This window comes from Gavia stellata, chromosome 17, assembly GCF_030936135.1.
Source record: "Gavia stellata isolate bGavSte3 chromosome 17, bGavSte3.hap2, whole genome shotgun sequence".
Classification (NCBI taxonomy): domain Eukaryota; kingdom Metazoa; phylum Chordata; class Aves; order Gaviiformes; family Gaviidae; genus Gavia; species Gavia stellata.
Window position 1 is genome coordinate 1,447,529 of NC_082610.1, and position 27,189 is coordinate 1,474,717.

Consider the following 27,189-nt stretch of genomic DNA (forward strand, 5'->3'; position numbering starts at 1 on the left):
GATTCACTTACAGAATTTAAAGACCTGAGGAACAAATGTCCTTTACTGAACTTCTGCTGAGCTCTTATCTGTGTGTTCAGACTGTTCTCAAAAGCTTTCTGTCTGAATAAGGTTTATGAAATAGGTGAAGTGATAGTGGAAACATGTCTTACCTGAAAGTCCCTGGGATGACCAATACTTTATGAGCATTCTCTTCCTAAACCTGGTTTTCCTATCAGTGTTGTAGGTTATAAACTGAAAAGGCTGAAAGTGAGAGGTCAGTGACATCCCCCAGACTTTGTCTAAAAGGAAGTTGGAAGATCAGCAAAAGAAAAATCAACTAAAGAAAAGTGCTAACAAACATGCAAGTCCTTCTAAAGCTAACAGAATTTAGTCCAATGCATAGCTCCTAGTTGCTCTACCAGTGATCTTTTCTCCAAACTCTGGCTAGAGATAGATCATTATTTCACCTGCTTGCTCAAGAGATGACTAACTAATGACTTGTGTTACAGGAAGCATTGAGGCACTAACAGACAAAAAATTCTTCATCAGCAGTTTACATTAGATATTAAAGCTTGTCTATCAGCACATTTAGTCCTATTCCTGAATTACAAGAGTACATAACCTTCATGAAGGGACTGGGAAGAAGGCATTAGGTGTCTGGAAAAGCAAAAAGAACACAGGTCAAAGCAAGAGGAGTAGCAATGGCCATATGCAGAAAGAACAGGAAAGAAGGTGGCTTGTAGCAACTTGGAAAATACGGAATTAAGTTCCGGAGCAGAATTTAGAGATAACACAGACAAACAGGGGAGAATCAAACAGAACCATGGCGAGAGAATTTGACCAAATGAAAACACACTTAAAGCCAATTTGGTTTTATAGGGAGAAGAAATTACTAGCGATGCAGTCTTCTGCTCTCACTTTCATACGTGGGAGAAGCTGTAAGGAAGTAAATCCGGAGTCTGAGAAGTTCCTTCTACACTTAAGGTACATAGCATCTTGGGTTTGGAGCCTGTAAATTCTGTTCTTTTGAATAAAATGAATACAAGCCTTTGTATTGGTTTCAATAACACATAAAAGGTTAACACAAATATCTATCCACAAAACCCTGCAAGCACTTCAGCACATATGGCACATTTAGACTTCAATGAGATTTCTGAAAGATGCTCAATCCAGTCAGTAACTCTAGCGTTTGCAAAAGCAAATAAAACACTTGCGTTGAGAAGCAAAAATATAAGTATGAATCTTTTTCACTCACGACTTCATCTACTTTTTCTTATGACAATCATCCATGAGAGCACATTCCAAGTAGAATCATTCAAGTTGTGTTCAAGTGTCCAGGAAGTCCTGTGTGGTTATGAAAGCTGCCACCAAATGAGGGGCTTTTGTATCTAGCAGCCACAAAAAATTCCCACTCAGGCAGAAGCACTCCAGCATTGATACTAAATTAAGTCTTTTGAAACCATCTGACAGTAATGTTTGATATGACAGAGTTGCTATCAAAATACAACTTTATTGATGAAACACTGGTTAAAAGACCAACCAAACATAGGACAAAGACGCTTCAGAGACTGCAGTGTGAACTAGGTATTAAACACATTTTTAAGGAGCTATACAAAAAGGGGCGGGGGCAGTTATGACAATCAATTTTCTCGAGCAAACTGCTCGGACACAGACTATTTTATGTAGCAGGCTTAGAAGGTTATCTATGCACTGATGCAATATCAACACTCTTTAGCAAGTCCTATGTGAATTACTGCAGAAACAACTACAAATCATACATTTGAAAAAAATAAATAAGAAGCTAACAACAAATTCCTCTCTATAATACAAAATGTATTTGTCTTCTATGAAATCACAGGAAGTTCTCCAAGAGGAAAGTTTCTCCCAGTGCAGCTAAGGATTCACAGAGACGTTCTTGGAAACAGCTGTCAAACATGTCACTTATTTCCTCTCTTAACTCCCTCAGCAGAGGCACTGTGGACTTACCATCTGCATTCAGAATTCTCCCAAAAAGTTTACTCCAGAAATCACTGTCAACAGTCCTAAAACAAACAGAGCAGTTTTCAGTGAAACAGTATGCACACACGACATGTCTGTCAAGATTTCCATTTATATTCAACACTAAATGCCCTGGGAAAAACAAGTCTGAAATAATAATTTCACTCACATGAGTAAATGTAAAGGAAAACTAGGAATGTATTGTTAAGTTTATACGTGTGGGCCCCTTTCTCTTTCTCCAGTAGGCTTCTAGATAGTAACTAGACAGGCTGTTTCGCAGGTCTCAAAACCACTATTTTTACAGTTACCTCTGCTAGTGTACCTGACCAACCACTATCAACATTCACATTGAGCCACAGCACTTTTAAATTAAAGGAGTTAAAGAACATTCTTTGAACCAATGGAGTTGGCAGATTCCTCTCATGAATAAGGGGTAGAGGCAAATCTTATTCCCCCATTTGCAAGTTAAGTTCACAAGTCAATATTAAATGAAAGCTGCAAGAGAAATAAAGAAAAAAGTGGTTTACAGTCAGTTCTATGTTCTCCCCCCCCGCCTTCTAACTGCCAGAGTTCTCATATAGATAACATTTCTAAGACAATTAATAGTAATAAATCCCCTCTCTCACAGGTATACCCACACAACATGAATAAAAAGGTTAACTGACTCATTAAAGTCTCAGAAAACTGATATCAGAGTTATCCCTTTGTTCTTCAGTCTTGCGCTGAAGTCCATAGACCGCACTGCTTCTGACTGCTGAAGAAATTTTCTCCCTCAAGCTAGGAGTTACATCGGCTTTTGAATAAATTGTCTGCCTCTGCTGTATGTAAGTGACTCATAAAACAGCAGCAGCCATAGTCTCAGAAGGAATCTGGCCTGGACTATTACAATAGTAACTCTTAGATTTTCTAAAATAATGAAGTCATACAGAACCTAATCAAAAAAATATGCAAGACTCGAGGCCATTTCCTTCATGGACTTAGACAAGTAAGAGGCATAGCAGTGGAGGTTACATGTTGGTAAGGATGTCTAAGGTGTTATGAGTGACAAGAATAGTCCTAAAAATTCAAACACAGCTTCTATATACTACCTCACATAAGCCTGCACAGATTAAGTTTCCTAAAACAGTATAAAATATATATATTTCCTAAAATAGAAAAACTAAAAACACTCCTGGAAGTGAAAAATCTCCAAATCCATTCTTTAATAATGGTGACATGCTAAAACCCTCTCCCCTGAAAAACAGGTTGTCAACCTTATAGTAATGCTCAAAGATGAAAAAAACCCAACAAACTTGATCAGAATTCACATTCTACCTTTCCAGAAGTCTTTACTACAATATTGACCTAATTGCTTTGCATTCATTCTGTCAGCTTTTAAATGGGTTCTGCTTTACTGAGTGCCATTGGCCTCAGAAGAACAATTTTGTGCTTTGCCTTGCAATTCTTCCCCACTGCTTTGGTATTTTGTTGAACTGGTAGCAAAATTAGTGGCTCTACCAGTCATTCTACTATCTTTAAATTTAATACTTAGAAATAATTAAGTCCTTTTTAAAAAGCTTTCCTAAGACAAGGAGGCCATGGTTGTTGCATTTAACGCCAGTCAGCCTTCTAGTAAGAAGCCTTCTTTCAAGAAGCCTCCTTTCTATTGCTTACTGCCTAAGTTCTCAGAACATTCTTTGAGGAAAGTTATCCTGTCAATACAATGCTCAGAAAAACCCCAAACCAGCCCCCAAAGAAAAAACAAACAAACCAACCACACTTTCCAAGTCACTTATAGAACGTTTAGCAGAAAGGACAGAAGTAACATGATCTTAACAAATGAAAAGTAGAATTACTAAAAGCAACAGGAAAAAGATTCCTGTATCTTCATGGGTGTTGCAAGTGTCATTGCCATGCGTGGCTGTATTCAAAGGATAAAGCCCAAGATTCATATCCATCAGCTGACTCTTCTCACAGGGAAGTGCTTAATTGTGCAGCCCCTTCTGGTAGATGAAGATTCCCTGCAGCAGTAAACTTGTTTGTCAGAAATTACTTGAGAATTTATTGAAAGCTTCAAATTGACTGGAGGAAATGCCATCAATTAATAAGAGCCAGACACACTAGAATATCTATGTGTAAATGATAAAAAAGATACAGTGCAGATTCCTTATTCCTGCATAATGAAATGCCCCTTTCACGCTGTTGATATAAGACTTCAGTATAACATGTAACTAAAGCATCTATATAAACATTTCTTGGGATTCGTAATATTGAAAAATAAGTAAGTATAGAAGATTAATAGTAAGTCTATAACACTTTCAGAAGCAAAGTAGAAGACAGGATGGAAAATGGAAATTCCGTATTTGTACTCCCAACTCCAAAGTAAAGTTATAAACTGATGAACCCAAGCGAGTGATGAGCCATTACAGCCCGGTTCCAGCTGCACAGAACTCATGCCCAGGCTTTACATTCTTCCTCCTTAGTCTCCTCTAGCCCTTCACAGGTCTCCCTCCCCTTCTACCCAAGTACCTCTCCAAGTTCTACCGCTACCCAGAATTCTACTTCTTTCACAGTGTCCCCAGCTGTGACTGAAATTCCTTTCCAAGTGACCCCTAGCCCTCCAAACTCAGACTTACTATACCTGCTGCTCAGCTCCTCCTGCTCCAGTTATCCAGGCAGTTATTGCTATTTTTCTCACACCCATATCCTGATTGGGTCCCCAACACCCTGTTCCTACCTCCTCAACTCAGGCCTTCTGTGGCTTCAGCTGCAGTAGCTCAATTTAATCTCTTGTGGAATTAGAAAATTAAATAAATAATGAAAAATTAATTTTAAAAAAGGCAACATTTATCAGAAATCTGTCCCTCTATCCCAACAGACTATTGTTAAAAACAGATCAAGTTCTGATAGAAATTAATATACAGGAGTCCTATTTTTCAGAGCAGGTCAGACTTACTTAGCTCAAAGATATTCTAACGTTATATATCTGTCAGCAGAGAGCAAAAGCCAGTCTTTATCAATGATTTAGTTGCATTTTTTTTTTTAGTATTTCTGAAACAAAGGCAGCATAAGATAGCTATTTACTGCCAACCTATACATCATTGATACTCATCTCATCAGAGAACAATCACCCTTGGTGATATTGTTCTTCACAGCCTCGTCCTGTAAGTTGATTTTCTGAAGAAAAACAAAAGCTACAGGGTACAGTATGGCATGCATAGTGAGTACTCAGCAGAAGCCTGCTATAGCCTTGTAACTACTGGTATCAGTCTATAAAAATATAGAAAAACAGATACATGCCGAGTAAAGAAAAACGCAGTTTTGCCCTGTACACAGCCTAAGATGAGATTTTTTTTCAGTGGTTGAATACAACAAACTAGAAGGTATAGGTAATGCAGGTTGCTAGGGAACTGGACAACTCCCAGACTGGTAGTAGGTTTTCTTAAAGCAACGGTTATAGAAGTGCATCCACACAGAAAGCATAGCTAATATACCGCGATCCTGAATGCAGATTTCTGTCAAGTAATCTCTGACATGAGCAGAGCGCTCTGGAAAATCCTTGTGAAATGCTAAGGCATAAAATTCTGCAGGATGCGACTTACAAAGTGAACAAGAACAAAGGGTAGGTGAAAGCAGAGTAGTCTTATAGCCAAAACATGTGGCTAAAAGAGAGCAATAGAAATTAATACCTGCGGACAAACAGCAGCTTCCAAAAAGAAGCTGCTTGCAGATGCATCTGAAATTATAATTTTAAATTATTTTCCTTCTTGTGCATGTATACTGTTTCTGCAGCTGTTACAGACAGAACCCTGGCATCAGTGTCTTAGTAGCCCTTCAACAGAGCCTAGAATGAAAATGGCAGAAAAACCAAATAATCTCCATTTCTAAAGCAACATGCTCATGTAATTTTTTTCCTCACCACCCACCCACTTATAAACTTCTCCAAGCTTGGTCTATCAAGTAAAAAGAGAGACTAAAGCCGTCTGGTCTGAAAGGATAGATAAAGTAAAATCACCTTAACTGGACTGTTAGGCTCATATTGAGCTTAAAAATCATCTCCTACACAGCACTAAGGCTACTATACGATGAACAAGTCTAGTAGCTTCAAAATTTAAGTCCCCAGAGAACGAATGCTTTTGGCAACAGCAGCACTAAGTTCTGTCTTCTAAGCTTTGAAGATGGTACCATTGTAAAGAAAGTGAAGGAAGTTAGACGTCTGTTCTTTCCCAGCAGCCTCCTCTGCAAAAGGACTTACTTTGATACATTTTGGCTGATTTTCCAGATGGAATTCTCTTGATACACCTGGACATGATCCCCAAACAGCATCAAATGGACTATATCTGCAATGCCAACCAAGTCTACCTGCAATCACAACAAACATCAGAAAGTTCAACTTACGTCAACTTCTGCAATCCACTGCAGATTTCTACTGCTTGTGCTTTTACACATTTAAGTCTGAATTGGTCTTATATCAAAATCTTCCAGGCACCTGCTAAGCAAGAAAACTTCAAAAAGTAAAATTCTGGTCTTATTGTAGGTTCCTAAATAAACACCGTAGTCACAGGCACTCAACAGCACTGCTAGTCCCTTCACTTAATGCCAAAGAGCTAATGAGATGAAAAATTCTCTTTATTCAGTATTTCTTGATCAGAGCTTTCCACAGAGTTTGCAAAACATAACTTAAGAAAATAGAGATTTTGTAAAGGAAACACAGAAACTAAGGTGTCCTGCTAAAGAGATACTCACCTGATAAGGAAGAGAACTTTTCCCCAGAAGCTGTTGTCCATGAGGGGTCTGAGATATTGGAAAGCTGTTGGGCAAACTTACTCGAGACTGTAATCTCAAATCTAGACTGTGAGAGAAATCCACTATCTTCAGAGCTCTTGTCATCTCGTCATTAGCAAACGGATCACAGATCCTGAGCAGAGGAAGCAAATGAAGTGTAAGACAATCCAACAAACTTTTTTTGTTAAATGAAATTTATCAGCCTAGTGAAGGTGAGTCTTAGCTATGTCGATGCTCCCCTCTGATGGTTAGCTTAAGAACTACTGCTGAAAGGACTACCCCTGGATGGGGAACCAGCTGGCAGCCTGAAGCTTAGAGATGATACTGGTGTCTCCAGAGTAAGCTATGGGAAACACTAAGGGTTAAGGATGACGCTGTTTTGATATTTGGCACAGTTATCTGTAACACAGTTGGAATGGGAAAATAGCATAATGTTTAGCACTTCTCCCTCTCCTTCAAGATCTCAGAAGACTTTATACAAGAAAGAATTAAGCTTCATAATACTTTAAAAAAATCCTTCCTAGTCACTAGGGAGGACAAACAGAAAGGGCAGTTAGGAGTCTCTGCCAAGCCAACAATAGGAACAGATCACACTTCTCACCTCGATTCTACTTACATACTTGTATGCTATGAGCATATTTTGCAATTGATACTATGCCCTTGTTCTAGGATAGTTTTTGCTATCAAAAAGACCCCCACCATTATCCTAACTTTTTGGCAGTTTAGTTTGGTTTGTATTTGCTACGGAGAAATCCAGCAGGAGATATCCAAGTCCATGAAGCCACTGTTAGATCAGTAACTTGCAAAATGGGATGTGTGCAAGACAATCCATGGGGGTGTGTGAAGAAAAATATCAGAACTTCAGTAGTACATGTATGTAATTATTTATAAATAAATTCTACAAATTATTAAAAATTAATTATAAAATATATTGGCAGTGCGCATGTTAGATCACTGTAGGTTCAAAATACATTTAAAGTTAATAGCTATTTTTAACATATCAGTGAAGGTTAAGAACAGCCTCACTGAATTTCTGCTAATGGAATTCTATCTGAATCATTAGACATTCCAAAATTACTATCTCCCCCACTTAGTTCACAGATCACGTTTCAAGGGATACCTGTCTTTATGTTAACATAATATTGGAAAGAGCTTAAAGAAGAAAACTAGATCTGTGCATCAGGTTACAAGCTGGACCATAGTGACAGCTAAGCAATCTGTTTAAGAGAGTGTCTGGATATTCCAGTCCCACCTGCCCTTTGCCTTCCAATTTCCTGTTTTTCAGATATGTAAAACTAGAAGGCAAGTTATTTACCAATATCCAGTTAGCTGTCCAGTACATTGGTAAAGTAGAAACTTGAGGACACAGGCAATATACTAAACAAAATGTTTTTGCTAAGTTTTACAACATCATTTATATTATTTCTATAGAAACAAAGAAAAGAAAGGTTTATTCCTAAACAAAGTGTTTTCACTGTTTTCAGAATACACTGTAGCCTAGAAAAAAAAAAAGCTAGACTGCAGTATCAGTGCCCCAACTGAAGAGAAACTACAGAAATACAAGAGCTGTAGCTGAAACCGAGTATTATATATCCTCCCATATTCATACAGAGACAAACCTGTCTCCCAGAAAGAACACCTCTGGACTCAGATCTCCATGCACAATCTCTGCTTTGTGGAGCTTCTCTACCACACCCAGAAGATTATAAACAACCAGTAGGATAACTTCCTCCGTGATGGACTTACAGCCACGAATAACATCCTGTAAACAAGGAACAAACATGTATCTATATGCTATTCTACCTTCGATTAAGTGAAATATTTATAGTTCACCTTTTTTTCCCCTACTCATCTGTACAGAGATAACAGTCCTACGCTAAATTCAGTATAATCAGATTTTGCCCATGATCCGCCCAGCCAGAATTAAAAGAAACATGAGCTCTTAGGACATACTATTATTCAGAAATGGACAAAAGATCAGGAGGAGGAAACAGAACTGAAGACTGAAATCACTATTTAATTTGTATCTTATTTATATGCAACAATTCAAAATGCACTTACAAGACTATTTAAAATGTAAATCCTTCAGCAAGACCATAAATGCTATGACCTTGCTATAGCAGACTAGAACTCATTGAAAGATGCCCAGTTAAACAAGAGTTTTAGATGCAAACCTTGTTGTGGAATAACATGTGGTTCTTGGCTCAGGTCATTTATCACTCATGAGTAAAGAAAATGAAAAATTGGTTCAAGTTTGTCTCTGAAAAGCACATGATCTATGAATGAGAAACGAGCTCTAAGGCTATAATAGCCAGTCCTAATTTGTATATAGATAAAACAAAACACAGAGGATCTAGATTGCAGGATTAAACATGTGAAGCTATCTTCAGCAACAGGCATAACGACAAAGCTCACTAATGGTACCTATGCAAGAGTTCACGTCTTCTGCAATTGTACTTTGTTTATCTGTACTGACCCCAAGCGTGAAGCGATTTATATCCCTGTGTAAAATAGCACAGCCATCTTGATACAAGTAACAGCTGCAATTCTCACTGAAGCTTTGGTCAAAGTCAGTATTCAAACGCTCCTGTAACTGAAGTGTGATATAAAAATCCCAAGGCACAGGCTGAGAATACACCTACAAGAAGGTATATAAGAAGAACATTTATTTTTGGAATAAAGTGAAAATTGCTCATCTTCGTATTCTTCTCATCCTCTTTTTTTCCTCTCCACTTTACCGAGGAAGACATTTTCCACAGTCAGAAACTTTTAATCTCTATCAACAATTAGAAGGAGAACTTGAAGTAGCAAACTTCATGCATGGAATTCAGAAATTAAGACCAAACACTACAATTTATTTTACATTGGCTGAGGAGATTTTAACGTATCATAGTTCTCGTATAAAAACCATCATATAGGTTACCTTAATTGCAAATCCCTTTGCATCCAATTGGGGAAAGTTAGCTGGAATGGCAAAAAACATCTTGTATTCTTCATTGGTCCAATATTCCCATTTGATACAGTAAGTCTCATTTCCTGATATGAAAATTTACATTCATGAGCTGTCACAGCAAATATACGTACCCAGGCTGTTCAAGTTATCCCTCATCTACACCACATAAAACTAGTGAGTGTGAATAGGAAGTGTATTTCAAACCAATTAGAACATAAATAGATCCCTTGCACTGTAGAGTGTCTGGCATACCTACCTAGCTCAATGTCTTTCTCAGACTCCATGACAGGCAGAGCACCAGTCTCCAAATGAAAATCTGGAGCAGCTGTCAATGATTCTGGCATAGGATCTAAAAGCTTTTTACGCTCTTCAGCGCTCCACAAGAACTGAGTTACATCATCCCCTGTGAAGACAAGCAATAGAAACAGATGAGCTGAAACTAGGTATTGAGTCTCTGTGACTTGATTGTATCTGTCAAGAAAAAGTAACATGGATATCGGAAGCTTTCTATCTGTGTACTGATTTACCGCACCACCTTTCAGTGAGTCCATTAATCTCTTTCCAATAGTTTCTTGTGCTGTGAAGTGAACGTAACACTCATCTTTGAAACTACCTTACAGACTATCTCATCATAAGGTCTCCTCAATAATTCTACTGTAGTGTCATGTAAAATGTATCTTTCACAAGAGACAAAGCTCTGAATTAGATTAGGTATGTCTGCTCAGCCACAGCAGAAGTCAAACTCAGTTTGCAAATTAACACTCCTTTTTTAAATCTATGTCCAGAGTAAGTCATCAGTTTGTGATTTTTAAATTAAGGGTTTTACCAAAACTCATTCCTTTGAATATAGCAGGGGTTTTATGCAAGAAAAGGAAAACAAAGTTGGACTCCATCTCTGCTGCTCACTACACTGTTAAGAATTTAATGGCTTTTACCTCCTGAAAGACACATAAGATAATTGCATGTAGGTCTGGGTTTATTTTCCTGCACAACAGGACAGGGAGAAAATCATTCAATAGGTTAGTTCATCTGTACAAAACCAAGGTAGCCTGAAAAGCATTGATCTCTGCCTGATCGGCAGAGTAAAACACAGCAGAACTAGATGGCTTCTACTGACTTCCTCTCCCAAAGACTATGACTAGGTAATGGGTGACAACATTTATAAGCTTTCACAGTACAAAGGTAAGACTCAGAGTACCATTACCTACTGTTATACTCATATTTAAAAAGCATTGCAGTAAGATATTCCTCAGGAAGTAATTCCATGAAAGCAGATCCAGGAAACATTGTAGGTTGAAGGCTAAATAGATGTTCCAATATTTTACCATCACAAGCCTATGAAATTTACTGGCATATTTTACAAGAATAAACTGACAGACATCTGAAGTAATTTTTCTGCTCTATGCAGCATTAAGGAGTCCTCACTAGAATTACTACATCCAGGTTGAGAACTGCAGTTCAAGGGAGAAGTGCAGAAAGGAAAAAAATACAGCAACGGAAATGATCAAAAGTTTAAGAAAGGACCATTAAAACATCTGAACAAATGCCTTCTTTTTCTGAAGATAATCTGTAAAGATTCTTCACCTTGCTCTAAAGATTAGTGCCTATGATAAAAAAAAGTGTAAGATCACCCAAAATATTTCAGCTATTTCAGTGACAACACTCTTCTAATTGTATTTTCATTCCAGGTCCCGAGCATGCTTCATCATAAAATAGTCTGCGGACACACAATAACATATTCTTCTCTAGAGTAGATACACTGAGAATTTTCAGATATGCAATTCTAATTAAAATATCATAAACTGAAATCAAAGGAGTTAAAGCAGGTTAAACACCTTCAAAACAGTCATTCAACACAAACCTAATGCTACAGGCCAGGTTTTGAAGGCTTTTTGTCACCATTCCTGTTCTAACTGTAATATAAAGATTTATAACAGAGAAACAAAGGCCTTTGACTAGAAGAAAAAAAAAGAAAGTAACTATTTAAGTGCCAGTATTGTTCTTTCAATAGCAAAAAGAAACATAGTGTGAAGCCACACAATAGTTCACAGTTGTTGAGAGTGTTCACAGTTCACAGTGTTCACAGTTAAGAGCACAAATTTAAAACAAAAATTATGCAACTTTCATTAGATTTCAAATTCATATTCACCTTTTTCCACGTGGCCCTTATCAGCACATCAGGAGAACACACGGTATGGTTACAGAGAGAAAGAAAGATCATGACAAAACACTACCATCCAGTCCAAATGTTTCATTTCAGAATTTGACCTCATTATTCCTATACACTCCCTGCTTTAATACCTTAAATAACTTCTCCATCACCTTAATATTTACATCTTTTGGATGTTGACTAGCATGCTATACTGTATACCTCGCTACTGCTTCTGACAAGGGAGCCACAAGTTTCATCACAAGTCAAAGTAATGGGAAATACACAGAAAGCAGAGCAGAATATAGGAAGTACAGAAAAAGCACCATAGTTTAGTGTCAGCTGCAAGTTATTTGTTGTGAGTGAAACTAAGTTTAGTACTAACCAGTAACGTTTTCACTGATACCTCCAGAATCAGTAACTGTTTCAGCAGGCAAGCTCTGAGCAAGTTCCAGTTTCTCAGGGATATGCAGGTATTTAATAGTAGATATTTGTGTAACAGAAGAAAGAGAAGATCCTGAGGACACAGAAGAACCTGACGAGCGAGTATCTTCCAGGCTTGCTTCCATGATTGGGCTGTAAATAAAGTCATCAACTATTCAGACTTTCAGAAGATACAGTGTCTAGATAATGCCAGCCTAGTGACTATGAAAGGATACTGTGCACTCCCAGACTTCTTTAACATAATGAAGTCCTTTCCCATCCTTAGTGGAAAACCGATAGTTATGTCAGAGCTTCATTTTAGCTTCAATGATTGTTTATACTCAGAATCTTAGTCTACAGATTAATTTTATCTTCTCTTCCATTAAATATGACTGCTACAACAGAAGACATACTGAATGTTTATTACTCCCTTAGCTACCAAAATTCAGACCTACATTGCTTTTAAAGCAGTGGAGGGTTGGGTGAGAAATAAATCTTGCTCTTCCTTCCTAATTATAATCAGCATGGTTTCCCAGGGAGCTTGCCAAGTAAACAAACACCTTCAGCATGGTATACATGTTTACATACTAACAGCTAGCAAATCAAACTCAGTTCTAAATCAAGAAAACACCATACAACAGATGCTTTTTTCTTTACAACGATAAGAAATGGGAGGTTGTTTGCCTGTTTTTTTTCTTCTCTCCAGCTTTTCTCCTCTGTAGAAGAAATCTAAGCCATAATCACCAGATGCATTTTATATGCTAAAATAACTACAGAAGCATACGAGTATAAAAGGAACTGATGATTTTACTTTAAATCTCTGGTTACAAAGACAGAATGTGTTTATGAATTTCTTTGCAAGTTATTTGTTAGAAAAAGCACGGAGTTAAGTCCCACAGCAGTAATGCTGAAAAGCCAAGTGGACTTGCTATTACCTCTTAGATCTGTTCAAGGCAAAATGGACCCTGAGCTAGAGAAATGGCTGTCTTCAGCATATTCTGATCTCTGCAGAAAATTGCTTCTTCAGAAACGGAATAGTAAACCCACAACCAACAAAAGACACACAGTAAAAGGTGCTTAAGATGCTTTGCTGTTAATTACCTCAATTTATTTACACAAAGAGCTTCATTGTATGCTCCCTCACAAACCAGCGTTTCCTGATTGAGAGGTGCACTCTTAGATTCTGGACAGTCTTCCTTCAGGACACTCTGTGAAAAAGCAGGAGCTGGGATTCTCTGAGCTACCACCCCATGAAAGGGTGTTGAGGCCAGATGGGCAGCTCTAACAAAGTCACACGTGTCTTCTGGGTTGGCACAAAGGGTTTTGTTCTTATAGGAGCCTGTCAGAATTGCCTCTTCAGTCAAAGGTTCAATTCCATTCAGGTCATCCTGAAAAAAATAAGAAGAGACAGTGAAAAGCCTGTAGAATTTATGTCAAATTTTCTTTTAGTTTATTTAAAAGCTGAATGTTTCTCTCCCCCACTTTCTTCCACCCCACCACCTTCCAACATGAATCTGACACTCAGTACTCTACTTATATTGCTCATTCAAATTGAGTAATTGAACCCTAACTGTAATATAGTTGCTTTTTTTCCCCAACTGGAAAGTGTAGCTTTGTTACCCTCTCGAGTGCTGTAGAGCTGCCATGAACTGTAAAAGGCTATTTAGTATCTACCATTCCAGAAGTGCATTTCAGTTCTGTTATAAGCACATTGTTAAAGTGTTTACTAAAATGTTGGGCACTGAAGACACATAGAACATGTAAAGCAGCACTATGCAGTTATCCAGACTGACTCTAGAACCTAAATCAGCATGATGCTTACCATGCTTAGCGGAGCTAAGTATTTCATATCGGAGCTAAGTATTTCATATCGGAGCTAAGTATTTCATATCGGAGCTAAGTATTTCATATCGGAGCTAAGTATTTCATATCGGAGCTAAGTATTTCATATCGGAGCTAAGTATTTCATATCGGAGCTAAGTATTTCATATCGGAGCTAAGTATTTCATATCGGAGCTAAGTATTTCATATCGGAGCTGTACATAAAAGCCTTTTCAGCTCAGAATAAAATCTGCTCACTCAACCAGTCTAAAAGTTGCTGCATGTCGCAATAGACCAAATCCTTTGGTGAGACAGCAACTACCACCTTTATTGAAAGCCTTACAAACATCTGCAAAACTGCCACATAAAGACACATCGCTTAGGAAACAAGATACAAAGGTTTAAGGGAGTCAAGCGTATGGTACTTCAGGTGAGGAACACAGGAGTTGAGATGCTCGTTTGAATGCCTGGCAAAAAAGTGGATGGAGGCAGTGTTTAAGAACACAATTCTTCATCACACAAACTTTAAAAAGTTTTGAGCCTGAGTAATCCCGGCCACTAATCAGTTGCTTAAAATCTGGAAGAATCCTTACTATCAGCTCCACACTGGCCACCTTAAAGCCTAATAAAAATATGAAGTTCCCAGCATAATCTTAACATCACCCAATTCAAGTATAGCCATGCCAGACAGAAATTTAGAATCCTTGCTTATTGCACATCATGTCAGTCCAGCCAATCTCACTCAGCTCAACAGCAGGACATTCTACATTGGTTTCTCCTTGACAGGAAATCTGCTATGGGGTAAACCGTTTCCTTACGCAGGCTTCTGGTGGTATGTTTTCCTTTGCAGTTAGAGAATCTGAAGGTTTACGAACAGCAAGAGGGCGCCGGGCACTTTTCTGTGTGTGATCTGCAGGACAACTAAGATAAAGTTACATTACATAAAATATTTATTAGAGTTGCTTCCAATCTCCAACAGAGATTCCTCTCAAGAGTTTAAGCCTACTGACAATTTCAATCTACCACTTTCTACTACAGAACTACCAGTAAACTGCAATATATATCAGCTCCCCACAATGAAGAAATTTTATATAGCAGCTTAAATAGTTCTAGATTCAGGAGGAACAACAGGAGAGTATTTCCTCATCAAGGACTGCCCAAGTAGAGTAATGAAATAAAACAAGAAAATACAAATATAAACAAAACAAAAAAACACCCCACATCCATACAAGAAGCAGTACTGTATTTCAGCTGCCACATAAAGTGGTTTCATACTTCAGTTTTCCCTCCCTCTGAAATCTAGGTCTTGAATAATTCTACCTTATATTCTGATTTGCCAAAGTGGAGGATTCATCAAATATGGAGAAAAATGTAGCAGTATCTGGTGGGGGAAGGAGACCTACATCTGTAAGAAAACCCAAGCAGCTTTATTATATCAACAGTTTTTCCACAACAGTGTATCCAATGCTACTTAATGCACAGTCTTAAAAATACCAGTCCTAGCAGGAAGTTACAGAACTGACATTTAAAAAAACTATTAAAAAAGGCTTGGCTTTGTCATGTTAATGAACCACACTTTTCCCACCATATTATGTTAGCTAGCTTGCTCTTTTCAGAATAAGATTCAGAATTCGTACCTTTTTTCCCAAGGCTGGCCTCATCTCTCTCTTCCTCCTGTTCATCCTCAGAGTCTAAAAACACATTTCCCCTTTGTGTATCTGGGCACACATCAGGAGACTGGATAACCTCTGTCAACAGTAACAGTAGTCAGTTCAGGTCAAAAGTAAATTTCTTCAGCACACACCCTTCCCAACAACAAAACGGAATACATAATTTTTGATTGTATTCCTCTATCAAATTTTCCTCTGAGGAAAATGAAGGACTTCAGATAGTATCAATCTTAGCGTTAACCTCTTTTACAGATTTTAGTAAGACTGCATATATGAAAGTGTGAAGAAAGCTCTTCAGCTATTGAAAGAGAAAAGCTCTTCTGCTTGAAAGTCCTTTCAAATAATGAAAGTTCTCAGATCTCAGATGCTCGGTCTTTTGCTGAATATGGTTAAGGGACTCAACACTAGCATGTTCTCATTCTCATTCTTATAATCCACCTAACCTTTTGTTTTTAGTTTGTTGCAGTCTTGCTATTCATATAAAAGATCACTTCCCTTTAACACAGCCTTTTCCTTATTGGTAAAAAAATTTACATACTTACCCTCAGAACAAGATGGTTTCTGTAGTTGAGTATCTTCAGAGACCTGGAATTCACTGTGAAAAAGATACAAACTTGTTTCTTATATTTTACACACCTTCACAAAACATAAGTAAACTTCGTAAAAAGGGCAAGCCAAGCTGACGTATGCTACTCGTATGGCGTTAAGATCCCTCAGACGAATAATCGAAAATATATAACAACAGATTACAGATCCTGGTTACAGGCTGGTGCCTAGGGGTATATTCCATTCTGCCTGCAGAAACAGGCTATCTGTTAGTGATCCATGTTACTCACAACTAATGATCCCCATAAATTTTCTCATTGCTGGCAAAGAAAATCCTGTACTACCTTTGCAACTGAGGCTGTTTCTCCCCAACTTCTGTTGCACTGGAAAAAGTAAATCCTTGCAGTCCCAAAGGTGGCGAAGCTTCTGTTATCTCCGTTGGCTGTAGAAATAAAACCACAAGGATGTGTGGAATCACAAGGTATGCAACAAGGTTCCGAGAACATTATAACAATCCTGTGTAGATCGTTAAAGCCCTGATGGATTAATTAGTTGTCTTCAGTCATTTTTATTTGTACTTGGTTTACTTGCATGAAAAAAGTCCATTCTTATTGCTTAGTGTAGTTAAAATGCATAATTTTACTTTTTGCAACCGTATATAACTTTCATAGGAGATTTTAATTATACTGCAACTATTAAAGACATATGTAAGCAGTTACATAGCTTACACCAAATTCACAACACTTTGTATTTAACTAAAATATATACTACTAAGACATTGTTTTGGAGATGAGGAAGGAGGGGGAGAGAGAGAAAGAGAGAGAGAACATACCTTACACTGATGAAGCTGGGAAAAGGAAAAGCTTTAAAATAATTAACTTTTACTTGCTATTTGCAACCTATAAGAAAACTAGGGTTTAAACATTACCAAGCAATGACAGACCAAAGTATACTTGCTTGAAAGATGCTCTGCTCAAGACTGGTCTGCATAGAAAAGGAAAAAAAAAAACTAATACATAATAGACCATACTACTGTCTATAAAACTTGGAAATAAATCAGAGATGGCTCTGTGTACTGCTCTTGGCTGGGATAGAGTTAATTTTCTTCATAGTAGCTGGTATGGTGCTAAGTTTTGGATTTTTTACTAAAACAGTGTTGATAACACACTGGTGTTTTAGCTACTACTGAGTAGTGCTTCCACAGCATCAAGGTCTTGTTCTTCATGCTGCCCCACCAGCAAGTAGGCTGGGGATGCACAAGTTGGCAGGGGACACAGCTCGGACAGCTGACCCCAACTGACCAACGGGATATTCCATACCATATTACATCATGCTCAGCAATAAAAACTGGAGGAAGAGGGGACTTTCAGAATGATGGCATTTGTCTTCCCAAGTTGCTGTTATGCAGGATGAAGTCCGGCTTTCCTGGAGATGGCTAAGCATCTGGCTGCCAATGGGAAATAGTGAATTAATTTCTTATTTTGCTTTGCTTGCGTGCACAGCTTTTGGTTTACCTGTTGAACTGTCCTTATCTCAACCCATGAGTTTTCTCACTTTTACTCTTCCGACTCTCTCCCCCATCCCCCTGAGGGGGAGTGAGCAAGCAGGTGTGTGGTGCTTAGTTGCCTACCGGGGTTAGCCCGCACCACTTTGCAACCCTTCACTTCTTTCCCTAGTTCCAGCTTCTTCTCCTGTCTTCTTTTGCACTACAAATTCTCTATATAAGAGGAAACTGCACAGGAATAGAGCTTAAGAAAGAGCAATTCACCCTTAAGCATTTGGCATACCTTTACTTACAAAAATTCAGAAGTTTATACCTTAGTATAAGATATCTTGTCCGATTGTTAAATAACAATACTTGTAAAGTAACACTACAAAACTTGGTCTTTGATTTACATTCCTATAATGAAAGGATATGGCTTGGGGACAAGTGGGGGAGAAGAAATATTTCTCTGAGCATTCATTTACTGGGTGATGTATGTGTACAATACACTGAAGCATCCTTTCAAAAAGTTTAAAAAGTGTTAGCCAAAGAGAAACGTATTAGATATTATTCCTCCTTTGGTATTTTTACTTAAAATAGTATCTATTTGCAAAAGAACAGTTAAATGAGGACAGTACCTGTTCACGTGGTTGTTGCTGCTTGTCATCTTCTTTCTTCTTTAATTTCTTCTCCAGCTCCTCAATCTTCCTTTGTATTTCTTCCTTCTTCTGTGCTATGGCCTGCATCTCCTCTAAAGAAGAAAAGCTTGTAAGGCACAATGCATATTTCACATGCAATCGGTGGCTAAAGCCTAAGTTATTTTTAAGGGGGCTAAAACCTCTGGTCTTCTTTCCCTGTTTCACAGCTTACCCGTAAAGCTGTCAGATATGTTACCTCCTCTATGCCTCAGAGCAGTTAAGTAACTATTCCAGTAGAAAAAGAAAAGCAGCTGCAATAATAGACAGCTGTATGCTGATAAGAAGTAGGTATAATTTTATAATTCCATCTCAGAAAGTCTTATGTCATCCCATTTTGAATCATACCTTCAGTTTTCTTTTTTGCTTTCTTTCTGTAAATTTCAGCTCGGATCTCTTCCAGAGAAAATTCTTCGACTCCAGCATAAACTTTATCTTTACAGTACATCACCACCTCTTTCTTTTCTTCAGTATCCTGCTGATGATTTTGCACTCGCTGTAGTGGATCCTCCTCTTTCTCAGGTTTGCGAGCACTTAAAACACGGTTTATGCTGGGTTCAATTTTGCAGGGAGTCCTGAAAAAACATGCAGTTATTACTTTGATTATGTGTGCTTCACTGTAACACAGAAAAGCAAGCATAGGAAAGAAAATAGCTAATTTCAGAAACTAGCCGTAGAACAGTCTAAAGACATTCTGTTCCGTTGATAGGAAACAATCAAAGAAGAAAAATGGAATGATAGCACATAAAAGACAAGCATACCAACTCAGAACTGTGTAATCAAAAAAAACCCAAAACAAAGTGTTAATAAGGCCCCGTCAAGAACAAGTAAAATTCTTATGATACTCTGAATTGCTGTGCATTCTGGAGCAGGATTTGTGTTTACTTTAGCTCCATTGATCTGTGTGACCACACAGGTGACAAGTCCCTAATTATCCTACAAAACAGAGTTTATCTGGGAGAAAAAAAAGAATCAGCAGGACTTAAAATTGGAAGATCTTGGACTAGATTAAGCCTGGCATTTTAGATTAAGAAAAAAAGGGAAGATTTCAGATGCAGTAAGAGGGGAGTTTGCTCAAGGAGAATGTTTTGCATGCCAAGTGACAGAAATGAAGTGCCTCATTACAAAAAAAACAACCAAACAAAACCCCATCACTGTACAGTGAAAGGAGTCAGTGGCAGTCAATTTCTTAGCTTGAAAGTGCTTTCTGAAAAGTGCTACATGCTAATTCCAGGAGAGAGGAACCTCCATTTGTAGTTTTACAGATACCAGTAATCCAGATGACTCCAGCAATTATCTGTACCTCAATAAAAGATGATCTGAACAACTGACCTTGAAAAATTGATTAAGTGTGGTCTGGTAAATAGTTAGTTCAAAAGAAAACACAGTGCACAGTTCCAAGACATCTGTTTTGTTTTGCGCATGAATGGACTCCCAACCCTAAGACCATTTGGGAGATTATGAGGCAAACAGGTGCTCCTAATGGTTGGGGTTTTTAAAGCTTTTTTTGTGGGGCGTGGGGGTTTATTACCAAGATCAAGTCCTTCTACCCAAATCTCTGGATGACAACTGACAGCATGATCTGCACCATGTTTACACAGTTTCAACACAACACTTTCAGACTCGTTTTGGTTGATGACCATGGCATCATGAGGAAATGGATTCAAAGGCAGAAAAAAAAAAATCATCTGCTTTTAAGCTTTCAGCTACATAGTATAAAAAATATGTACAAACTCTCTGCTCAAGTTGCTTACAGCTAGTTTAGCATGATGTTCAGTTCCCACCCATTCCTTCCTTTTCACTGGTATAAAAAGATGCTGCCTGCTGTAAATAGTAAGTCTTCATCTGAGAGACCAGCATGTCAAGAGATTTAATTCTGCGGCATCACTGACTTTCAGGAGCAAAAAATAGTCTTATAGCTTAGACAGAAACTTAGTTTTTTACATATTCTTAAACTAAATTATGGTATGTCCTTTGTCAGAGCTATTCTGCAGTCCACATGCAACATACAAAACCCACAGGAAAAACCGATGCTGTTAGCCACCTTTCAGCATTCTTGATTATGCAATGCAGAGCCCAGGAAGCTCTCTGTAATATCAAACGTTCTTTTCCACTTCTCTCTCAGGAAGAGCCTATGTATTCTATGGCCATCTTCAGCCACAGAAAAAGACAGGTAAGCAGCTTTGCAAAATAATGCATTTTCCTATGCTCTAACAAAACAGAGCAACGCCATCTCCTGGGATTTATCAGCATTTCAGTGAGCACAGTACAAGCAGAAAGGTAATTTCAGGCAAAACAGCATACTCCTCGATAACCTAAGCAACACTGTTGTCATGGAAACTTTGATAGCTTGTTCCAGAATAAAACTCCAAATAGAATGAGCACAGAGTTCCCAAAATAGAGGAAAACAGCAATAAGCCTGTCTCAATTCATGGCTGCTTTCACAGCAAACAGCATCCTAAGAAAGGTAAATGTGTTTTTGTGTAAGCACACTGAGTTAAGCTATTATACTAATTAGCATATATAAATATGATATAGGCTCCCACGTAATGAGCAGCAATAGCCAAATACTTCCCATGTCCTTAGGTAACCTCCACTGAAGACTCTGCCATCAAGCTAAAGCACAAAGAGCTTCCAGGTTGACAGATTTTTAAATTCTTGTAGATCTGGAGGCTTGACTACTTGGCAAAACAAGTCAGAATCTTCCAAAGCGGCTTTGATAACTTTAAATGCAATCCCCCCATTTCAAACTCAAGTGAAGACTCACATGACTTGTTGCTGAGCTGACTCGTCCACATACGGGGTGAAACTGGGCAATGGGCAGGGCACTTCTATACCAGTATTTGCACTGCTGCGAGGACGCTGAGGAAGGAAAAGTCAATGTTAACAGCTCAAAGATTCATGTTTAGACTCCTCATTCCTCTATACACTGAGTCTCCCTTTTCCAAGTGTTTGGCTCAATTGTAGTTTTTGTTGTTTAAAAAAATTAAACCTGATGGACTTTTCCAAGATTAATTTGCAAGATTAATTCCGTTCTGATACATAAACAGTTACAGACCATCAGCTGAGCACTAGCACCTAAAAAAGCAAGACACACTCCTCCTGCATGTCCTCATCAGTACCTAGCTTCTGTTATTGAGGGAATGCTGGTCAAGCAGGGTGTTCCAGTTGTTCCTCTTGTTTTCCAGAAGTGCTATAGTCCTCATTTTTCAGCCAAGACTGTCCCAATTCTATGATAGTGTTCCTTCTGCTGTCCACCAAGAACCTCCAGACCTCTCAATTTTCTTCTCAGAGGCCATTCCAACACCACAAAAATCCCTTAACTGCTTCTGGGGTCCATTATTTAAGAAAAGACAGATGCAATTTAAGTCTGACAACATTCTACTCATATCTGCCTATTTGAAATTGCCCTTAAGTAGAAAAAGTTGCATGGTAGGGATAGTTCACAAACTGACTTCTCTTTTCCAGCATTTTTCAAACTGTTTACTTAGCCATCTTCACACTGGCAATAAAAGAGAAGCCTCTTTTCTCTGTGCAGCTTTTAATACTTCAAAGCGTTCACAGAAGGTTATCCTTTCACTGTAATACAAGCTAGAATGAACACCACACTTCAGTGAAGGGGAATTAAACATCCTCAACTCTTCTGTTAGTTGCAGATTTATGTTTTAGGGTTTTTTAATTAAATGTAACAGATTTCATTAAAGGGGGAATAGAGAGAACTCTAAGGCCAGACATTAAAAGAATACGGAAGCATTTGGGGACCAGAATGATGTGTTAAGCAGCCCAAAGCAAGACAACTGATAAAAGAAGTTTTACATTAATACTTCTTCCTCCTCATTCCTCTCAGCTAAATTAAACCTGTGATTTACTAAACTTTTCCATTCACTTGACCAAATTGCTTTTTATCTGGTAGTAATTATTCCTGGCATTCCCATGAATTTCAGCCCATTTGCTTCCCTCCCTTCATCCCAGTTTTTATTTCTAAGTTTCATTTGTAACGACTTCTATATTGAGAAGTCTACAATATTTTTATCATCTGATTACTTTCTATTCTTCCCCTCTAATCTACAAAGAACAGGGGAACACGGGTTACCTAAGGACAGATGAAACAAACTTGATTTCATAGGATTAATTTCCTTCAGAATGTCTTGGATCATTTCTCGAGCACAGCTTAAACACCTGTAGCACAGCTGTTTCTTTTCATGTCTCCAGCATTAGTTTAAGCCATTGGAACCTACTTTCTGTCATCCTATTGTCAGGATAAATATTCTATTGACACAGTAGTTCTTCAATTCTTTTGATCTCCACTCTTCTGTTTTCCTCAGAAGCACTTCAAACCAGACTTGCAGAATGCTGTACATGCCTTATTTTCATAAGATAAGCAACAAGTTCTTCCTTCAGGTTGTATTTTATGATATCAGTTTAACTCTTGCTCTTCTTTCTCACAGAATTAACTAATGCCTGGTTTGTCTGCCTTTCTTTGGCTACTGTTTTCCCTCATATTCCTTTTCTGCCCTCCAAACAGTTTGGCAGGCCATCTCTACCAATTTTTCTGGTTAGCAAGAATTATAATTTCTTGATTTAAGAACTCTAGAGAGTTTTTAAAACTTATTCTAGCAAAATCAGCTTGCTAAACTTGAATTGGTTACACATACCCAGAGACTCTTTAGGAAGAAGCTAGGAAGATCTGTAGTTACAAATAGGCACAAACCCCAGGCAAGGGAGAAAAAGTACGACCTTCATCTCAGGGATGAGAAGTAGTCATCAGCTTACACACACCTTCTTTTTTGCCAGCCCATTTTGAGACTCCTTACCCTGCCAGAGTTCCAAGGCCCTGCACTTAGTTCATTCTCCTTGGCCCGCGGAGCTGGAGGTGCTGTCCATGGCTGTGGTGTAAGTACAGGAATCTCAGGTCCAGGAGCTGAATTTTCATCAAACACAGCAAAACCCGGATTATTTGAAAGCTGCTGAGAAGTTAGAGTCTGGAAGCTTCTGTTTTGGTTTGTGGCTATAAGAAAAAAAAATTATGCAAATTAACCTTTAGACTATCACACTGAAGTGCAAATTCCCCAACAAAAAGATGTAACTCTTCCAATAATATGTGGCTTTAGCAACCAAATGTACCTTTAAGTGCATCTCCTACACGACTGATTGGGGCTCTCACTTTTTTCTTCCCCCTGCCTTTTAGATCTGCCAGTGAGCTTCTCTGTGGTTCTGCAGCTTCCAGAAGACCCGTATCTTTTTCATCAGAAGTTTCCTCAAGCCCCAGTAGTGTCTGCCGAGAAACACGGGTCTGAAACTGCCTGAGAAAAATATTGGAGAAGTCAGCATAAACTTCACTGTACCAGCTATCCACTAAAGCACATAAGACTACTCTTAAGTTCTTCCCTTTAGCTGGAAGCTTACCTGTGATGGGACTGGAGTTTGTCCAAAGGCTCAGCCTTGCGCTGAAGACCTTCTTGGAATATCAGATCTGCTTTCTTAAAACTTCCTCTAGCCTCAAGTACTTCTGCCCATGTGATGTAGAATAGTGCCAGTGTTGTGCCAATTTCTTGGCTATGTAGATAACTGTACAGATCCAAGGGCTCGTTACAACAATTTCCCTGAAACAGCCAAAGTATTTCAGTAATCATGTTGGACTACAAAGGATTCCAAGTTGATGTCTGCGTTTTGATGCCTCCTGCAAGACCCCACTGATTTCAATACAAGTCTTACAGGAGCAGCTGTAAGGCCAGGAACTACAATGGTATCATGTCACAGTGCACAAAATAAACTAATTCAATAGGAGAAGAATAATAACGAGCAAAACCTCTGACTGCATCTGTATATTTGTCAATATTATTACCAGTCCCTTAATTCTAGCTTACATATTCAAAATCAGTCATTTCTTAGATTTTTATCTTTTTTTTATCTGAGATAATTCAATGATTGAACTATGTCATATTAGTATTCCTGAGAATAGTTATTTTAGGTTTAGATAAAATACAACATATTTCTTATCAGTTTCAGAACTGGTAAATCGGCTCAGGAAGCTAAACCTGGAGACAAGCTGCTTTAAGAAGACGAGAACAACAAAACCTATAGCAATGGAGAGACAGGGCAAGACCAGAACACACTCAACTTGGTTTTGCTTAAACATAGGATGTGGATACAAGACAGAAGTTAAAATAACTGGTAGGACAGATATAACAGCTAAAATGTATCTTTAAAATACTTTCTTTTCTCCTTAAACAAATAAACAAGTTTTACTTATTCAAACTAGCTTTTCCAAAACAAAACTTATGGAGTTTGTAGCTGTCCAGACTGAATGATTCTAAAACCATTCTGAAGATCCTATTGAAAATAAGAAGTGGAATTCAAGAGTAGGTAACGTGTTTGCAGAAAGATACTTCTAATATTGCACTAGTTGTACAACATATTCTTTGTTGTTACAAAAATCAGCTTAACTGTATGCAAATGACATGACAAGTACCAAGCAAAAGCAGCACCCAAGACATATTCACAAAACACTCACAAACTTGAGCCAGATATTAAGATAGCGGGGATCTTTGTAGTATCGCTGCTGTTCATTGAGTGCTTTCACTGCCCTCTCCAATATTGCTGCAAGATTACTCTCCTTTCCACCCTGGGGGAAGGTTTGCTCTGTCCACCTGATGTACCTAGAGATGGAATATATTCATAGGAAGTCAGTTCTGAATAAGATACAAGGCTTCTGGTTCTGTACAACGTAAGGAGATTTAGAAAATAATCAGGCATAGTTGTGAAACACAACTATTATTAAAAAACCTGTTATAGAATTTACCTTTCAATGAATTTCTTATTAAATTAGAATATTTTTCTTAAGCTTTTACAAGGGTATCTGACCTTTCTATTCTTTCTTCTGAAATAAAAGGAAACTTACCGGTCCCAGACATCCAGTGGATCATCTCCAGAGTAAAATCGGATTTCTGATTCAAACTCCCTAAGAAAAAAAAACAAACCACAAGTGATCCATCCAATAAATACACATCTATAACTGTAAAGATGTTTTCTACACTGTAAACTAAGACCTTCATTCCCACTCATACCATTTTGTACGTCTATAATAACAATAACAAAAAAAAGGCTAGATTAGCATATATTTATACTTGAGCTTTTACTGAGACCAGAAGAATCAAAAAAATAAGCTTTTGCACTCTTCTTCAAAATGAAAGAGCTGGGAAATGTATAATTATTTAACAAGAACAGATACGCATCTTTCCAAAGGATATTTCCAAGAATTTCTACTACCCCAAAGCTTACATGGTCTCCCTTGACAGAATGCTTGTTCTGTTATGAAGAGTTATTAGCAGACAGATATAGTGAAGTTCAATTTTTGCATGAAAGATCCCTTATTTAAGTATAGGAGGAGGTTGGAACACACACACACAGAATGATGGAAAAGCCTGATGACCAGACAACTACAGAACTGCACCAGAGAGCACAAAGACACATCTAAGTGGCCACACTGACAGTCATCATCTTGTCTCATTCTTCAACTCCTGTGCATCATTCCATCCCTACAACATGACAACTTCACCCTCAGGCAGCACATCAAGAAAGAAAACACCAGCATGACAAGCACCAGTGCTTCCAAATTCTGACAACACAGTACAGACACAACATGCGGACTCTTCACAAAGTAAACTTGGCCTTCTCAGGGCATGCAAATTTGAGGATCAGACAATAGAAATATAACTGCATATGTTTGGGGCACAAGATGCCCCTTGAAGTCATACAGTTGTATTTGTGGAACACTGTATGCAAGACAGTCCAAACCCAAGCTGACTTTGCCCACTCAGGTGTCTTTGCAATCCAGAGAAGTCATACTATGATAGTAGGGAATATTTCTCTCCTAAGAAATACCCTGCTTCAATAGATTATTGTAGGAAAGACCAAAAAGCACTCCTCTTTGTAACCTTTATGTATTTTTCTTAATGAGTACATTTAAAAGCACAACCGAATCTCCCTAACGTTTGCTGTTTAAATGTTCCATTGCAAACCTAAAAATAGTAGTCTATACTGTACAGCACCCACAGCAAGTAGTCCTAAATGTCTGGAGTGTGATAGAAGCATAGATATCAGTTACTAAACCTCTGTTCTTTTATGCTTTTTTTTAATGCCTATGAGATTAGTACAGTTAAATAAGACAGAAAAATTGCTGAAGAGGCAGGAAGATAAGGGGAAGGAAGGTGTCAAACATTGCTCACTGTTTTTTGAGCTGAACAGCAGTGTGGATGGAGCTCTCCTGCTGAGCCAGTGCTTCCTGCAAGGTGGACATGACACGCCCCTGACGGAGGGGCTGCACGTTCTCTTTGCTCAGCTCCCACTCATCGTTGCAGTCCTGTGCCATGGCAGCCTCTCCTTTAAGTTCTGCCTTAACAACAAAAACAATAAGGAATTGATTCATTAGGGAGGATGCTAACCCGAAACCTGACAGATCTGGCTTTCATTAGCCAATGCACCACACGCTTTCTGTGTAGCCATAAGCACACCGTTTAGGTCCCCAACTTTTAGAGGGGATTAGGCATTTAATTCCCCTCCGTGGGAATTATATGAAACAAGAGCTAAGCACTTCTTTACCATCAGGAATCTCAGGCAGGTGATGTTAGCAGGAAAGGCTACTAAGATAAAGCTGTTTCCCTCCCCACCTGCCTGCTCCCTTCCTCCCCCCGAGATTACCACCC

General features: G+C 38.3%; 1 protein-coding gene across 1 annotated transcript; it reads right to left on the bottom strand.

Annotated features, from left to right (window-relative positions):
* Positions 1–1,809: 1,809 nt before the first annotated feature.
* On the bottom strand, positions 1,810–26,867 carry BUB1B (BUB1 mitotic checkpoint serine/threonine kinase B). Its single transcript, XM_059825876.1, has 23 exons — positions 26,713–26,867; positions 25,386–25,445; positions 24,999–25,143; positions 23,891–24,087; positions 23,609–23,787; positions 23,299–23,492; positions 21,252–21,346; positions 18,833–19,059; positions 18,428–18,540; positions 16,651–16,748; positions 16,303–16,355; positions 15,728–15,838; positions 15,411–15,495; positions 14,909–15,011; positions 13,371–13,657; positions 12,232–12,422; positions 9,954–10,100; positions 9,668–9,780; positions 9,221–9,382; positions 8,364–8,506; positions 6,706–6,877; positions 6,215–6,321; positions 1,810–2,024 (listed from the first exon to the last, which is right to left on the bottom strand). The coding sequence occupies exons 1-23, from the start codon at positions 26,853–26,855 to the stop codon at positions 1,835–1,837; spliced, it is 3,315 nt and encodes a 1,104-aa protein (XP_059681859.1). The 5' UTR covers positions 26,856–26,867; the 3' UTR covers positions 1,810–1,834.
* Positions 26,868–27,189: the final 322 nt, after the last annotated feature.